The 17,727-nt window shown below is 45.6% G+C and overlaps 1 protein-coding gene across 2 annotated transcripts in view; it reads right to left on the bottom strand.

Annotated features, from left to right (window-relative positions):
- The window catches only part of POU2F3 (POU class 2 homeobox 3), an 86,119-nt gene that overhangs the window by 44,490 nt on the left and 23,902 nt on the right, over positions 1–17,727 (bottom strand). For both annotated transcript variants that reach the window (XM_033172374.1, XM_033172376.1), the window contains one exon: positions 1,605–1,639. In XM_033172374.1, coding sequence (XP_033028265.1) covers positions 1,605–1,639 — 35 coding nt within the window. The remainder of the gene's footprint in view (positions 1–1,604; positions 1,640–17,727) is intronic.

Below are 17,727 nucleotides of genomic sequence, written 5' to 3'. Positions count from 1 at the left end.
GGGGATCCTGCCATCTTGGACATGTGTGCCATGTGGACATGACCAAGCCAGCATAGATGTTGCTGAGACAGAAGTGTGAGCATGCTGGGAATGCGGGCTTGGGAGAGCTTATCTTTGTTTGAGAGTCTGTCCCACCACGTGATGCCCCAAATCTTCCCAACACACCACATATGGAAGGCACTGAGGCATTGCTTCTGGCAGGTATAAGTTGCTCACCTCTCAACACGCAAGCCTAGCAGACCTTCATATTGGTCTTTACCACATGCCTAGGAGTTGATGGTGTTCTCATCAAGGGAAGGCAGGACATCCAGCTTTCCCAGACATGCAGAGTCTGGACGCTGCTAGCTGCTATGTCAGTGACCATGTTTTCCTACTAACACAGTTCTTGATAGTGCTCTGTTCATTGCTTCAACTGTTTGCTGTTGTCTGTGTTGATCTCTCCATACAAGGTTTCTAGCAGTGCAGTTTTCCTGACTGTTCATCCAAAGGCTTTCCTCATGCCTTCATACATTTTGCAAGTGTTGCCAGTACCAGCAGCAAGTTGAATACTCTGGGATAGCTTTAGCAGGTAGTGACTTAAGTTACGTTTTCTGTGAAGTGCCATTGTACGTAACAGAACTTGCCCACCATTCTCTTGAAATTGATGTCTATTCAGTGTTCCTAAATACTTCGCTTTGGAGCATACAGAACAACTCCTCCCCAGTGTTTCTCCCATGCACCTTCTCCAGAGTGACACTAGGAGTCGTTCCTCAGTGGCTGACTCATCTCCTTTCACCTTGATTGGCTCCAATCATTACAAAGAGTGAAAACAGATCTTTGTAGTGGCCCAAAAGCTCCCCCTTCATGCTGATTGGACAGCTCTAAGATGCTAGAATGTCTGAAATATCTGAAAATGGCACATCCCATCAACAGATAAATCATATGGGTCTTCTGCTGGTTAACTTTAGCCCTGGGCTTTATCAAGAATATCTCTTGCAGATGCTTTCCTGTTAACGACATCTGTCAAACGCATCATGGCCATTTGCAGGTGTGTTTCCTAATAAACAGCTGCTTATCTCTGAGATGTGCATGAGTCAACGCATTGATACATGCCGAGATGGCAACTCGAAGGAAAGTTAACAAAAGCTTCATTGATGATGAATCCCAGCCAGACTCCTGTCTGATGAACTTGCTCACATCTTGAAAGATGCTCAGGTGGAAAAAATCCGAGATTGGGATCAACTTAGTTTACCCTCCAGACACGGCGAAGCAAAGCTTGGCCGGCGTTCACTCTCTGTGGGTGGAAAGCTTGGAACTGTGGGATTGAAAAGCTGGAAGGGTCTTTGGATGCCATCAAGCCTAAGGCCACATTCACACTATACCTTGATCCATTTAATAGAATAACAGAATAACAGAGTTGGAAGTGACCCCCAACGGTCATCGAATCCAACCACTGCAATGCATTGTGAACATAGACAACAGGTATTAACTAATTCAGATGTAAAGCACACAATTAACATCTCGTCTCTCCTCCATGCTCCTTTGAGATTTGGGTCACATGAAAAAACAAAATATCAGCAATGCAATGGTATGTGGCACTATGCATCAGCATGAAGGGAATTTACCTGTCTGCTGAAATCCAGTCCATTTCGTTCATTTCCTATAAATGAAATGAAAAGGGAGGGAGGGAGGGAGAGAGAGAGAGAGAGAGAACATAAGATTAGTCAAGACTGTTATTTTAACAAAAGAACAAGTGTGTAGGTCCTCAGCTAAAGGCTGCATTTATCTATTAAAGCCCATCACAGCTCAGGACCTAGATATCTAAAGAACCTCATTTATTTATCTATTTGCTTGTTTGTTTGATTCCTTTTATTTTTTTAAAAAACAACCTTCCAGAAAAGTGCTTTTAGGGCTGTGCAGGGCTGCCTACAACCCTCCCCCCATGAGGCAGGGTGAAGCAGCCACTTTGGGCAGCAGAAGCCCCCAAGCCAACAACCACATGACCTCTCTGCCCATCCTGTCACCTCCACTGAAGCAGCAGCACTGACATGGGTGTCTATTTCCTGTGAGATGTCAGAGAGATTTCTGGTGAGAGCTTGGTGGATCCAGCGTGGCTGGTGGCGTGGCAGTGGCAAGGCGACCCTTCTCATTTTGCCTCCTGCCATTGAGGTGCAGTGGTGTCTGGTGCCCATCAGAACTGGTAGGGTGGAAGGCAGGGAGGCCAACAGTAGGTGGCGCCAGAGCTAACAGCAGTCAGAGCCAACTCTAATTCTAATTTCAGCCTCATCTTCCTCCCTGCTGAGTTGTAAAAGGGTAACAGTGAGATTGAGGAAGAGGAAGCTGACAGGAAGTGCCACCCCTTGGACTCGTTGCACGTAAGAAGGCAGGCAGTGTGGGATGTAAAACGCAGGAGCAAAGTTAGCTTAAAACATAAACTTTGCTCACAGTCAAGCATTCGTCCTTAGCAGCAGCAGCAGCATTAAGAGTAAATGCAGGCGAAATACTTGTCTTTACAGCAAAAAGAGCTTCAGGCATGTGCCTGATGCGGGAGTAAGCAGAGGCCTGGTTGGCTGAAGAGAGAGAGAGGAAGAGAGAAGGAAAAGGAAACATTTCTTTGCTTCTTCCTCCCAGGAGAGGAGGGGAAATGACATCACACAGAGCCTTCTCTACCAATTACGTTTCTATGGTCTGAGTCTGTCTATCAGCAATACAACTCTATGGTTTTAACCCCTTCACGTGCTAACTAGCAAGAATATGCATTGTTACAGTTTTCTGGACATCTCCCACAGAAGGGGTGCTGAGGTTGGTGGGAACAGCACCCTGTTTGCTCCAATGCACCAGCCTCCAGTGCAAGACCTTCAGAGGTCCTTTACAAGGATGGACTCTGTTAATTTGCCACCCTGTGTGAGGCACCAGCCTTTGGGAATAAGCCACAAGGCTCTGGCAGAGTCCTAGAGCCCTCCCTTCTCCTTCCCAAAACCTGTATGCACTTGCCCAGCTTTGAGAAGGAGGCATGAGTCCTCATGCCCTCTTCCGGAAGCTGGGCAAGCACTTATCGGATCTTTGAGAAGGTGCCCACCTTGGCTGTGTGTCCAGTGCCCCTGTAGAGCTTGCACTGCCCTAAATCCGCCCCTGCCTTTTATCACCTTTGAAGAAATCTCATTCTCACATATGAAATGGGTCATCCTAACTGGGAGATACCAAACTAATTACTATTTATCCCTTTGGCAGAACACTCTGGGGAACAAAATATTCCACGACTCTTATCTCAAGGACTGATGCAACAAACCTGCTATGTAAGTTCCACTGAGCTGATAGCGGCTGTCGAAGGACTTGCCCAAATGGGTTTTAAGGAGAAGGAGGGGTGTGAATCTGGCTTGCCAAAGGACATAACCCAACACCCTACTCACTACTCCAGCCTTGGTGAGAAAATATGATCTAATTTATTGATATTCATAGTATGTTTTTGCATCACAGAAATGACACTCAGTGACACTTACGGCAATTAACCATCCAATGCACTCAAACCACATTAAAATAAAAATCTGAATAGCGCACTGACAGAAATATACATAAACCTCCCCCACATCATCAGAGCAGTATAAAATGTTAGTTCACATCATCCTTGCAGCCCAGTCCTGTCCAGTTGTTGTTGTTGTTGGTCTCTACTTCCCAACAGCCTTAGACAACATGAGCAATGTTTTGAAAACCCAGAATAAAAATAAAAATAATAACATGGCAGAGGGAAGCAGATTAGGTGAAAATCTGGGCTGCATCTGCCCCATACAGAACAAAGTTTCAAGTCTCATGTGTACTAGACCATAATGTTTTCAGCCAAGATTGGCTTCAAATATATGATCAATTCCATTTGAAGAGAAAGCAGTCTCCTGGAGATGCCATTGGCTATGAAACTACGTCACCAGAGGTCCCAGGAGCCATTTTCATACGTCACAATGTCTGGACAGTTTTATCCTAAAGTATCTGCTACTCCGTTTTGTTAACTGTGTTGTGTTCTGATCCATATATACGACACACTTTTTCTATGCCAATAAAGGAGACTGATTAACTTAACTTGATCAATTCAAATCCACAAAAAAGGTGTGACGGTCTTTGTGGCAGTTTGCTCTGGTGCCTTGCTGTTGGTGACCCAACTCAAATTCCAGGCTCTAACCTTCAGAGCAGTCTTCTGCAAAATACTGCCCTCTGGATGTTTTGGACTACATCTTCCATAAGCCAGAGCTGATGCAAAATAGAGTTCAAAACATCTGGAGGGCACTGGTTTGGAAAAGGCTGCTTCTGTGGAAAGGAGTAGAAGCACCTGTCGATGGACTCAGGAGCTGGTTGGTGGCAAAGGTATGAACCAAGTTGTCTCTTTGTTGGTCTGCAGAATATTCGAGTCCCTGGGTGACTTAACAGCCCTTCCCCAATACCTGCATACCGAAACCCTCTGCCACTGCCCCCATCAGATCAATCCAGGACAAGACTCAACAAGCAAAACGCAACAAGCAGGGCAAGGTAGTGGAGACAAGGAGAGGAGGGTGCAAAAAAAGTGGGAGGCTGCAAGATTACGATCAGGTGCTTTTACAGCTGGCTTTTGCACAACTCACTGAATCCGGCAGATAGCATTTTGGAAACAACAACCGTGTAAATAAAACTTTGCATGGACAAACAACACCAATGCCGCAGACCTCTTCAGACTACTTATAGCTCTAGTGCAGTATTGTCTGCTGTGACTAGTAACAGATCTCCGGAATCTCTAGAGGAGACCTACCTTTCCTGTCTCCTGGATATGCCATTGGTAGATCCTGAGTGCATCCTGCATGCAGAAATGTGCATTCTCCCACTATGTCAGAAACACACCGCAGATTGCAACAAGTATCAGTGCAATTGACTGGGAATGTGCCTCCGGGTAAGTACTGTGTTGAGATGAATGGGATCCGACTAGGGTGCACTCCCATTAACACCTCGCTGGATTATCAGGGCACGAGCCCTTGCAGGAAACAATGGGTAGAAAACCAGGTGAACAAGCTGTTAACAAAACATGCCATTGACTACAGGAGCAATAGGCCTATGAATATGCTGCATATATGCTGCATATGCATGGAAGTACACAAATGTCTCCAGGGAGGATCGGTGATAAACAGTGGCCAGTGCTGCACACGCAGAGCTGCGCCCAGAGGCCCAGCATGCCCCAAGAGGTATGGCACACCTGCTAGCATTTTGAAATGCCAAGGAAAACTGGTACCGTGCCTGAAGCTGCCTCAGCGGGATCTTAACTTGATAAGGCACAGTACAAATATAGGGAACAAATGCCTGCACACCTACATACCATGAACTCTGTCATGGACCATGATGGAAGCGAAGGGAGCAAACATATAGTTATGCACTCAGAAGGACTTTGCTTAACGCTACGTGGGTGATGTGCCCCGTCCTGCACTGGTAACGAAGGGGCAAAACATTGCACGGTGCTGCCTTTCCATCACTGTGGTTCCCCCGCAGATGTGTTGCTGGAAATGAGTGTGTATCTCACTCCTGCTCCTGTTTGAATAGTGGCGGTGATGGGGAGCAGCACCCAGACAGAAATGAGAGAGCTTTGGAAGGGGGAAAGCATATCAAAGAAGCAGGTTAGATCCTGCCGTAATTCAGATCGCAATCCCAGAAAGGCACCTTTGAGGGCAAGGGACACAAAGATCAGCATTCATTGAAATGGGCGGCAGTGGCGGGGGGGGGGGAGCTTGTTGCTGCAGTTGTGGTTGTTGCTCTGTTTTATTTATTGCGTAGATCAAATTTTCATCGTGATGCATAATTCTTTTTGCTCGCATATTTCTGTTTGGTTACAACCTGCATTTGGTTGTCTTATTAATTTCATAAATAATTTGTCTCCGTGTGGGTGGGGGTTTGTTGTTTTCGTTTGCTACTACATTGTGTGGTTTGTTTGTTTTTTGCGTTTTTATATTGTAAACTGCCCTGTGATCCTCGGATGAAGGGTGCTATAGAAATTGAATTTAAAAATTGTTGTTATTATTGATAACCTTATTTCTGTAATTTTGAGTTGCTTTTCAATATTATGTATGTATGTAATGTTGTAATCTGCTCCGGAACCATAAGGTAAAGGGTAGCTTAGTAACAACAACAACAACAACAACAACAACAACAACAACAATCACTACTACAACTACTACTACTATGTTACTATTACTATTACTGTTATTATTATTTAAATTTATTCTGCCTTTTCTCCCAAAGGAGCCCAGGGCAACAAACACACAAATGTTGAAACAACTGAAACATCCAAAAGCAACCCCGCCACCTCTATTCTTTCCAGCTGAGTTTGTGTGGGAGAACATAAGAATGCAAGAAGACTGATTCGACTAAAGGTCCATTTAGCCCAGCATCCTGCTTCTTCCAGTGACCAAATGGGTGCCTGTGAGGAGCCCAGAAGCAGAAATCAAAGGCAATAGCCCTCTGAAACTGGGCGATGCCATCATGACTAGTAGCCATTGAACGACCCATTTTCCATGAATTTTTGGTCTGACCCCCTTTCGAAAAGTCCTCTAAATTAGTGGCCATTGCCAGATCTTATGGCAGGTGCCATAAACGGCTTGACCAAACCTGCCCACTCCAGAAGAACATTGCCTGGCCCCCTATTTGTCAGCCCAGGGTGTTTCCAGGTGACCTGTTTATTGAGCATGCACCTTGATTTGTTTGCAGGGAGATTGGATGATGGGGGCTATTTCAATTAGCATTCCTTCCGATTTGTTTGTGGAGAGGTTAGATGAAGTTGCATCAAACACTGTCTACATACTTCCCAAGGCATTTCTCCATCCTTTTCCTTGTCACCAAATGTCCAACTTGGCGTGCTTCTTGCGCAAGACCTCCCAAACAACTAAAACTGTGCAACCTGAATTTGCAGGTGTGATTAAATCCCAGCTGAAAACCGGGGGGACGGGGGGGACGACGGATGGACGGACACAATCTGCAGCAACAAAACTTTCTGGGAAGCTACTCTAAGTTGTAGGACCTGAGATGCTGTCCCCCATCATCCCTCACTCCCTTCACCTTCAAGAAAACTGATTTGATGACAAAATGAAAAAACATAGCTTGCAGAAGGGAAAGAGGTGAAACTGACCAATTCTAGTCTATATTTCTAACCTTTCTTCTCCATGTGTTGAGGCATCTGGGCTCTTAAAATTGACTGGCCCCTGCACAAAGTTATTTTTGGACCACCACAGAGTTTATTTGGGGTCTTGGGGCAGAACACCACTTTCCTTCTAAGCTAAAGCAAAGATTTCCCAAGGGAAACATGTATACCTAGAATGCTTCTAAGCACCGCATTCATTTCTGAACCAGCACCTACAGCTGAGGCAATCTCCCACCTCTGTTGTGAGATGCGAAAAGCATGAAGCTTCATGAAATGTCCAGTCTTGCCTGACTCCAGGCTACCAGATGGGTATAAACGCCAGGATAATATTTGCATTTGGTGAGAATCTCTTGTCATTTCTAGCTCAGCTCAATGCCCCCCGGGGTTCCGTGAAAGCCTGGCCAAATCTGGACCAAAATGCCAGATGCAGAAATGATTAATCCTCTTTAACAGCTGCATGATGTGTGCTTGTGTGTGTGTGTGTGTGTGTGTGAGAGAGAGAGACCTAATTTGGCAGTTAATTAAAAAAAAATCTGCTAAATTAATTGTACCACCATGACAGCGGGGAAAGTAGTGCCAACACTCAAGTCTAAATTTGCAGAAAATTAAAGACATAAATAAATCTGTGTATTGGTCATTTGAGTGCTAATGTGCATTGAGTTCCTAAGGAGCTAAATGGATCTTCTGTGTTAGGAGACATTATGTCTTTGAATACCAGGTGGGATCAATATACAGTGGAAGGCTGTTCCCTCCATGCCTGGAATATATATGTTTCAGTCTCAAATAACCTACCTAAAATCTATTTTTGGAAACTGAATACTGAGTCAAACAAACAGAGCAGTTAGAAAAACATGAAGCTTCCTTATTCCAAAGTCAGGCCAATGGCCTATCTAGTTCAGTACTGTCTGCACTGACTGGTAGCAGCACCTCAGAATCCTGCTTAACCCTACTTGGAGAAGCCAGGGATCGAACCCGAGACCTTCTGCATGGAAAGCATGTGATCTATCACTGAGGCATGATCCTACCATGGCCAGTTCTTAATTTCTCCTTTGCACCTTGGCTCAAGACAAATTTTTCTGCCATCCTAAGCATGTTCCCTTATAACCAAGTCCCACAGACCTCAATGGGATTTACTTACAAGTAAGCTCATTGAGCTTTGCACCTTTAACAGGTCTGGAAATCCTCGCCTTGCCGCAATAAAGGCACCCTAGCATTTTGCAAAGTCCATGGGGACAATCCTTCTTCTGTACACTTCCTGAATGCAAGCCCCATCTAAACAGGTCCATTTCAACAGAGTTTGTGCAAGAAACGTTCCTACTGGATTATATCCTGGGATTTTTTGTCAGGAAGAGGGGTCAGCTAAGGATTTTTGGAGGGAGCGCTCCCAGTTTTCCTACCTAACTGGATCCACCCCACTCCCCAGCTTGGTGTGCACATGCCAAGGGTGGTGTGTGCAATGAGCATGGCTGGATCCCAGCAATATATGCTGGGAGAGGAGCTTGCTTCCCTCCCTTGCTGGCCTGGCACCAGCCAGGCATGAGTCTGCTTTGCATAGCTTTGGCACCAGCTCTGCGACTTTGCCTGGGGAGGTTTCCCTGGAGAGGAGAAAGGAGAGAGAGAGAGAGTAGAGAAGCTCAAGAGTTCCTGGTGGAACTTTAGACTTTTTATTTTTATTAAAACAGTGAGATTTTGTGTGTGTGTGTGTGTTTATCACTCAATATCACTAGCAAATCAGATGATAAATCAATCAACTCTCTTTCAAACAGACAACATACACGCCACCTCCTGCTTATGATGAAATCCCAATTCTGAGATATTGATGAGCCATGCAAGATGGTGAGGGCGGCTCCTTTCGGTCAGCCTTCCCCCAACCTGATACCCTCTGGGTGTTTCACAATACTGCTCCCATTAGCCCCGGGCAGCATGGCCAGTGGCCTGGGATTGTGGGCCAGCAACAACTGAAGGGTCACAGGTTCCCCCCCACCCTTATTGAGTGTGATCTCTTGTTTCCTTCCCTATCTAGTGAATAAAATGAACCAATTGCCAAGTGCCAGAAAGCGTTGATTCATAGCACAATCCTAACCATCACGGACTGGTTGGACACAGAGGAATGGTGGAAGGAACCAGCTGGGGAACCCCCAAGGAAATAGGGCTCAGAGCTCAGAGGGGATTGGTGGTGGGACAACGGTGAGGGAGAAGAGGGAGCTGGGACTGGGAAGAGGAGGTGTCGGAAGCTGAAATGGTAACAGGGCTTAGTGAGCTGGGAAGGTCTGCGTCAGAGAGAAGTCCAGAATCAGTGGCAGAAGCTGAAGCAGAAGAGTGAGAGGAGGGAGATAAAAAAAAGCAGGAAAGGCAAGTTGAACCGGTCAGCAGAGCTTATCTGCACAGAGGAAAGTCAAAGGCCATCACAGCGAAAAAAGAAAGTTGTGATGTTGGAGATCTGTGATCCTGTCTCCCAAGTTGTTGCATTTTGTTTTTGGTTACTCCAACCCAGAAGATAGGGAAACTTTGTCATTTGACGACCATCAACCCCAGTCAGCATGGCCAGTGGTAAGACTGGGTGAATCTGTCCATTTCCATTTCAGTGTTTCATTTTTTCCAGTTACTATCATTTCCACATTAAGTTAGTTAGTTAGTTAGTTAGTTAGTTAGTTAGTTAGTTATAAGAAGTCCTTATGAAAATTCAAGGGCATTTTAGTGCAAATTTCTCCTAGTATACACATTTTTGTATGCATTTTGGCTAACATACACATTTCATTTGTAAAGCCATTTCCGGCAAAACATATTGGATTTTTGTATGTTCACTGCATTTCCGTACAAGTTACTTGGCTGGAAAACGGCAATGCAAAATTCAGAAATGTGAATTTCAAAGCATGCCTGCATTTTGGTCTGTGGGTTGTTTCAGAAAGTGCACACACAACTTTATATTCTGTGTTCAATGCACACTGAGATCCGGCTCTTTCTACTGAGTCCACACACAGTCTGGACTGTCCCCATTTTATATACTTGATAAAGTGCTTTTTCACAAACTAGTTTCATTTTGAACATACAAGCTCATTGCTGATTGATTCTGCTGTACAGCGTGTTGCATTTGAAAGCAGTGCCCACTCACCTGGGGAATGGGGAGGGGGCAGCATTTTTGGCACAGCACAGCTGCAGCTGGTCCCCAGGGGGCACCATCTTCCACATGGCCAGGGGATGGGATTGTCACTTGGCACCACCCTCCTTCAGCCATGCTGGGCCCACATCTGGGGCAGGCCTTGCCTGCAAGGCCAATCAGGGAAAGGGGAAGGGGGGCAGGGCCCTGCTGCCCCTTCCATATTTAAGAGGGTGACCATGTGCAAGCTGCCTTCTTTGCTGACCGCCAAGAGATTTTCTATCCACCCACCCAGTCTGCTAGGGGCCCACTCAGCGGGAGAGCAGGCAGGTTGGCATAAGGATCTTGCTAGGGTTTACTTGGCTGCCATGTTCGGGGCCAGGGAGGGATTTTCTCCTGCAAGCAAATTGGCTGGCTTGCAGGTTTTCACCTACTTCATAGCAACTATCACAACTTTGGAAGATAAGGCATTGGGCTGGATCTTTAGTCCCATGGGCACCCCATTAAAGGGGTCCAGGAGGACCAATAGGTCAAAACACCTCTCCCAATGGAAGCTTGTGCCAGGTTGTGGCACTCAAATCCATGTCGGGGGAGAGTCTGCAGAGTTGACCCCACAAGGTTCCTATCAGGCATCACGTGGGCTGCCTGGTGCTGGATACATGCCCAATGCCTTAGCCAAGCCTACTCACATCTGTAATAATAAAACTGTGGCCTAATTCAACCCAATACCAATCTCTTGTGTTCATTTCCTTGGTTTCTCCCCACACCGGCCACGAACATCTTACACCTGCGGTGGCAAATGGAGGCAGTCCTAACAAGGGGTGTGTGTGTGTATCTATACCAGCCCAACAGCATATGCTGAAGGTGGGTGTATATCAGGCATTCCAAACTCGGTCCTCCAGATGTTTCAGTACTACAATTCCCATCATCTCTGACCACTGGTCCTGTTATCTAGGGATGATGGGAGTTGTAGTCCCAAAACATCTGGAGGGCCGAGTTTGGGAATGCCTGGTGTATATCATGATCACAATCACCTGTTCCTTTTCCCTTGATCTGGGGTAGGTGTGGGAAGAGATAGGTGCAATAACCTAACCAAGTGGAGGGGTTTCAAGTGTGTGTCAAGTAACCCCACCCACCCTTCTGGACAGCAGGATCTAGAATCAATCTAGATTGAAAGTAGCATGTTGAGACTGCTGAGTGTCTGGATGAGCTGTTTTGGAGCTTCACCAGACAGAGACATGTGTATAGTGCTCAGGTTGCCTGGCAAGTACTTTAAAAACAGCAGCAACAACTCCTTCACCTTGGTGTTTCTGTAAGGATGATGATGATGATGATGATTGCAACAATTAATTTATTAAGCACCTTCCAAACCACTGCCGTAAGGCAATTTTACACATAAGGTAACTGCAAACAATTAAAACAACAACGATGACAAATGCCTTCAAAGCAAGACCAAAATCGTAACCAGGGGACACTCGTGGGAGAGACCCACTTATCCAGGTGGGAAAGCCTGTTGGAACAAAAATGTCTTCAACCGTTTCCATAAAGTGACAGCAGAGATCTTGTTCCACAGAACAGGGGCAGCCCCACTAAACACTAAAAGCTCTGCTCTGAGTTACTGCAGAGAGGACTTTTGCAATCTTTGGCACTTGTAGGAGAGACTCCCCTATAGATTACTGCAATCTACATGGTGTATAATATGGTGGTCTCTCAAGAAACCTGGCCCTGAGCCATCTGATATGTTGGTACCAACATCTAGAATTTGCCATGGTAGCAGATTAGCAGCTAGTGCAAATCCCACAAGCAACAGTTTGCCCCCACCAGTCTCCAGACTTACCCCAAGGGTAGCCCCACAAACAGAACATTGCAATATTCCAATTATCCCTTTAAAATCTGCACTGAAACAGGACAAGAAGGACTTGTTTCTTTCCCTGTGAACAGATGGAGTGGATTGGACTTTAATAGGTCCATCCACTCCAGTCCCAGTCAGCATGGCCAATAGTAAGGAATGATGGGAGTCCAACGGGGCTAAAGGTTTGCCATCCTTTGATATAGCCACGGTGCTGGGGAAAGAGGTGTTTATATTGCTTATTCCTTATCCACCTGACCTAAGTGAAATCCCCTTGTCTAAGCCATTTGCAGCACCAGGGTTAGTGGAATACAGCTACCTCTCATAACATAAGAAGAGTCAACCACATGCCTGTAGGAAAGTCACAAGCAGGGCCCAAGCACAAGAGCCCTCTCCCTTCTTGTGGTTTCAAGCAACAGGTTTTCAGAAAGCACTACTACCTCCATTGTGAATTCAGAGCCTAGACATCATGACTAGTAGCTGTTGCTAGCCTTCTCCATAGATTTGCCCAATCTTCTTTTAAAACCATCCAGGCTGGTGGCCATTGTTGCCTCCTGTGGAAGTGAGTTCCACAGATTAACTATTAACTGCATGAAGAAGTCCTTTCTTTCATCTGTCCTGAATTCTCCTATATTCAGCTACATTGGATGCCCACAAATTCCAGAGTTAGGAGGGAGAAACATTTTTCTCTATCCACTTTCACTATGCTGTGCGCAATTTTATAAACTTCTAGTTCAGTTGGTTAAAGCATGGCGCTGGTAATGCCAAGGTTGCAGGTTCGATCCCTGTATGGGAAAGCTGAATATTCCTGCATTGCAGGGGGTTGGACTAGATTATCCTTAGGTTGCCTTTCAACTCTACAATTCTATGATTCTATGACCACGGACTCGCCTTTTCTCTAAACTGAAAGAGTCCTGATTGCAACAACCTTCCCTCCATCTGCTATATCATTTTGGTCGTCCTTTTCTGCACCTTTTCCAACTCTACAATATCATTTCCGAGAGTATCTCACAACACAACAGCTTGGATTAAATTGCAGATAATTGTTCATGTGCAGCACAAAGTAGCCAGCAAAGCAGTTTGAAAGACAGAGAGGTACCAAATAATGGCAAGAATATAGCATTGGGGAGCTGTTCTGCGGAACTGTAGGGACCTTGAGGAGGAGAAGACTGGGGTGGAGTGAGATCTCTAGTGTGAAGCTGAATGAATGAACTGATTTATTACAGACACAGACCAGAAATACAGACATATACAGCAACAGAGACCATGCAAATATAAATAGATTAAAATTAAACTCTAAAAACTAAAGCATGATAAATAGTACAGGTGTAAAACAGTTGAAATATATAAGCTAAAACCTTAACTGCTAATTTAAAATATGTGTGAATAGTGTGAAGCTAAATCTTTGTGAATGGGAAGCAAGAAATGCTCCCAGGGAATTCATTCTGATGTATGGAACATTTAACAATTAAATCCAATGCAGCTGAAGAAGTAAAGAGGAATAATGTTGATGGGGGGACTTTTAAAAGGCACCAATTATCTTGGAGTCAAAATATGGCACCATTGTGCCAGTAGAAGTGCCATAAAGAAGAGGAAATCCATAGCAGGGGCCCCATCTCACATATGGATGGGAGAAGCGAAGCTCAGAAAATTGGTTTTGCACACATTATGATTATTGGAATGAATATGGATGGCACTGCTGGAGGCTGAGGACTAGGACTGGTGTTCCATGGAATTCCTTGAGGGATGGGCCCCCAAGGCCCCGGCAAAATGCCACACACGCTCTCCGATAGCTGGGAGCCCACACCTGGCTGCCTGCTGCCGCAGGGCTGGGTTGGACAACCGATGGGGGTGGGGTGGGGTGGAAATACATTAAAAAACAGCTGGTTAAAATGAAAGCAGCACAAAGCCCAGCAAAAACTGAAGCCCTCTCAGTAGCAGAACTAGATAACTGGTGTGTTTGTTAACCAAACGTCCATCTAGTAAAACATTTGTAGCTGCCTGAAGAAACGATCTGAAGGGCAGGCTAAAAATGCATTCATAAATAAAAATATAGTCCCACGTGCTGCATATGACAGTGACCGCTGTGGAGGAGGGCTGCAGCTCAGTGCAGGTTTGATCCTCAGTGGCATCTCCAGGTACCCCTGGGAGAGACTTCTGCCTGAAATCCCTAGAGAGCTGCTGCCAGTCCGTGTAGGCAATACTGAGGTAGATGGAGCAATAGTGTGACTTGCTCTAAGGCAGCTTCCTATGTTGCTCTCTTCTTTCTACGGGAAGCCTATAGACAGGGCATGGAAGCAAAGGAAATGCATAGGAACACAGAAAGCCATATTGTATTGTCCCCACTAATTGCAATAATGTACCGGTAATTGCCTTTGCAGCTTTATGGGCTGAGAAGTGCACTAAACCCACCTTAGCGGCCGTTGAGGACTAGCAGCATGGCAGTCGAAAACAGCGTTTGTGGGTTACATTCCAGGAGGGCGCAGCTGCCCTGCAGCTGAACACCTGTTCTCACTTGCATTGCCCCACAAGAACAAAGAGTGTTTACTGCATGTCACCTGATGCTCGGCGCTCGAACAAGCACACTAAACGGCCGTAAAAGTGCACCAGAGTCAAAGCCACAACAAATGAGTAGTGCCTCTTAATTGCATCGGGAGGGAAGGCAGAGCGGCAGATAAAAGTAATTGAACGTTCTTCTCCTCGCTATAAAAAAGCACCGATCAAAAGACGTTGTGGGGAGGACACCGGCTCTGCAATATTTCGGCTGGCAGTGCCCAGCTTCGTGAGGAGTGCATGTGGCCCCACTGTATTTGGACCTGAGCCGCCACTGTATTTGGTGCCGATAAAGATTTCTCTTCCAAGCTCAAAGGAAGCCTCACCACTGGCCTTACCCTGTGGCATGGGGCTTGGCTCATTGTTAAAGGCATCCGGATCAGTGCTCTGCGGGTATCTTGGCATGCAGCATGCCTTCGCTTCGGCTTTCTGCTTCTTCTGCAGAGTTGCCGAAATAACGAGGGTTAGCCGGCAAAGGCAAATGTGGCCCCATCGGGCAGTTTGGCACACGCTAAAGTTCTCACGCGATCGTTTACCTGCGTGCACAGCTTCCAACTTAACTGGGGTTGTCAGGTTGCAAACTAAGAGATTCTACCTGTGAACATGTAAATCTGCTGTGAAATCAGGAGACTCGTGTATAGCTCCTTCCAAGTCCCCCCTCTGTCTTACACACACACTAGGGATGGAAGAGGAACCCGTTTCGAAGGAATTTATGCATGGAATTTGTGGTGTAATCAAAGTTTGCTTCCGTCTGAGTCACTTGTTGCTTTTTTCTTTAATTAAAAAAAAATTCAAATGATTATAAGCAAAATCTACATATGTTATATGTGCAATACATTTAAAAGAGTCAAGCCTCATATGCCTGCAGCTTAAGCTTATATTAATACCTACATTTTTATACAGTTATATGCATTGTTGTATATATCTGTTTATGTGCTGGTTACTTTCAGAAACTCGTAGTGTATATGCATATGGCATGCGTATAATATTACATGTATAATAATGCAAATAACATCAGAGAATTGTTCATATTTTTTAGTGGAACTTGGGGTAAAAAAACCTTGCTTCTCATCAAGACTGAGATATGAATTAGAAAAAAAATATCTATATGGATAAGCTCGATGCAAAGATTGTCACATACCCTCCAAGTGTCCCCATTTTAATGGGACATTCCCAGAATTATAGAAGCTTCTGAATTGATCCTGGAATGTCCCAGGGATGACCCGGAACACACACACCATTTGAATGGCAATGCCCATCAACTGGGGGGGGGGGCAGCCCCCTCAAATATTTTAGTTGGTTCCTATGCTCCAAATCCTAACATACCATATGGTTTCTGACTATATATTCTGGGCATTCTGTGTAGGCTTTTTTTTAAAGCATTTGTTACCTTAGCTTTCTACTCTTGCTCGCTCCACCCCACCCCACCTTTGTCCTTTTTCCATCCCAGGATGTAGTGGTGTAATCGCCCTCATTTGAAATTCAAATATTCCTTCTCTTCAATCCTGCATCCTAACCGCCTTCAAGGGGCACTGGGCATATGGAAATTTCCACCCCCTGCTTTACCCAGAGCTCCATTATGGAAATCAGCAACCTTATGCAAATTTCTGCTGGCCCCACATCACCATAGAAACCGACTGCTCCAAAACTTGTTCACTGGAAGCCTTCTCTCCCCACTTTTCTTCCCCCAAGCTTTGCTTGTTTGTTTTTAATGCAGATGTTTGGAACCCACCCAGAAAGTTTTCTTGAAATAGTTTGTGTGTGTGTGTGTGTGGGGGGGTGTTCTGGTGGTTCCTTATTGTTCAAAGCCTAAGGTTGTGTGTGTGTGTTTGGTGGTGGGGAGGCTTGTGTGAGAAAAAGCTAACATTCCCCATCATTTTGAGTGGGTAAGGGGAGAGAGAGAGAGATTAAAAAGAAATCAATAAAACTTTACTGGATAAAAGGGAAGAAATAAAATGAAGGGGTTTGTATTTCTTGTATTTCTTGCGCAGTGGAAAAACCTCATCCAGAACAACTTTTCCCTGCGATTCCTCCAAATGTCAAATCCCAACTATATTCCTCACAGCAACTAAGTCCCAACTGACCAAAATTTCCACACCAATCTGAGTCGGCCATCAGCTAGACCAGTAACAAAATGGACGCCTTAAGTTACTGACTGTGGGCTTGTCCACACTTCCACTTTTGCCGTGCCTAGAAAGCACAGGTCTGACATACCCTCCAACATTTCTCTGATGAAAACAGAAATGTCCCTGCCAACATTTCTCTGATGAAAATAAAGACCCCCCCCACCCTGGGAAAACCTGCTCTTTAATGATAGCTCGGAACAAATGGTATTCTGGGGGAAAACCCAAATTGCCGTTTTCTCTGACTGAACACTAAAGAACAGTTTTCCCTGGGGAAAAGCAGTGGGACAAGAGGAACTTTGGATAAGCCCTGTGTGTTCTCTGCTGTTGCACTTCCTCCAGCCTGGTGTGTTGTTGCTGGCATATTCTGCTCTTTACATGATAACCGCGCATTAGAGGTGGATTTCTTCTGCTTTAGTTTGTTCCATGGTGCTTCCCCAATGCTCCCACATTATTGCTGTCCAGTGAGGCTGTAGCATAGCAAGTACAGGACAAAAAGCAACCAAGCCACAACATCTGTGGTATAAAAAGGGGCACTGGGCATATATCAATTTTTTTTTTCACCGAACATCATCACATTAAAAAAGAAAAGTCCCCATTCCCCCACAACACTGAAGAAGGAGTTACAAGAAAATGCCTGCTGGAGTCTGACTCGGGAGAGTGTGGCGGTGGTCTGTGGGGCCCTGTAGCAGCCAGGAGGCAAGAATGAGAGGGAGGGGAAGCTTTAGAGTTGGAGGGTGGGACGCAGGATGGGTCAGAAGAAGAGGGGGAAGAGGCAGGTCAGGCAATTGAAGGGCCAGGTGCTTCCCCACCTTCTCCTGCACCACGGTCTCCCCAAACCTGGAGAGAATTGAAAAGGGATGAGCAGAGGAAGTTTCCATGCAGGCGCAGTCTCCAGTTTTGTGTGCTCAGCCTGTTGGTGGGGAGGTACATGAACTGGTGGAGGGGGAGTGGCCCCCTGTTGCTGCAACTGCTCCATGGAGTG

The sequence above is a fragment of the Lacerta agilis genome, chromosome 15, assembly GCF_009819535.1.
Source record: "Lacerta agilis isolate rLacAgi1 chromosome 15, rLacAgi1.pri, whole genome shotgun sequence".
Lineage (NCBI taxonomy): Eukaryota > Metazoa > Chordata > Lepidosauria > Squamata > Lacertidae > Lacerta > Lacerta agilis.
This window is presented reverse-complemented; position numbering and strand designations above follow the sequence as displayed.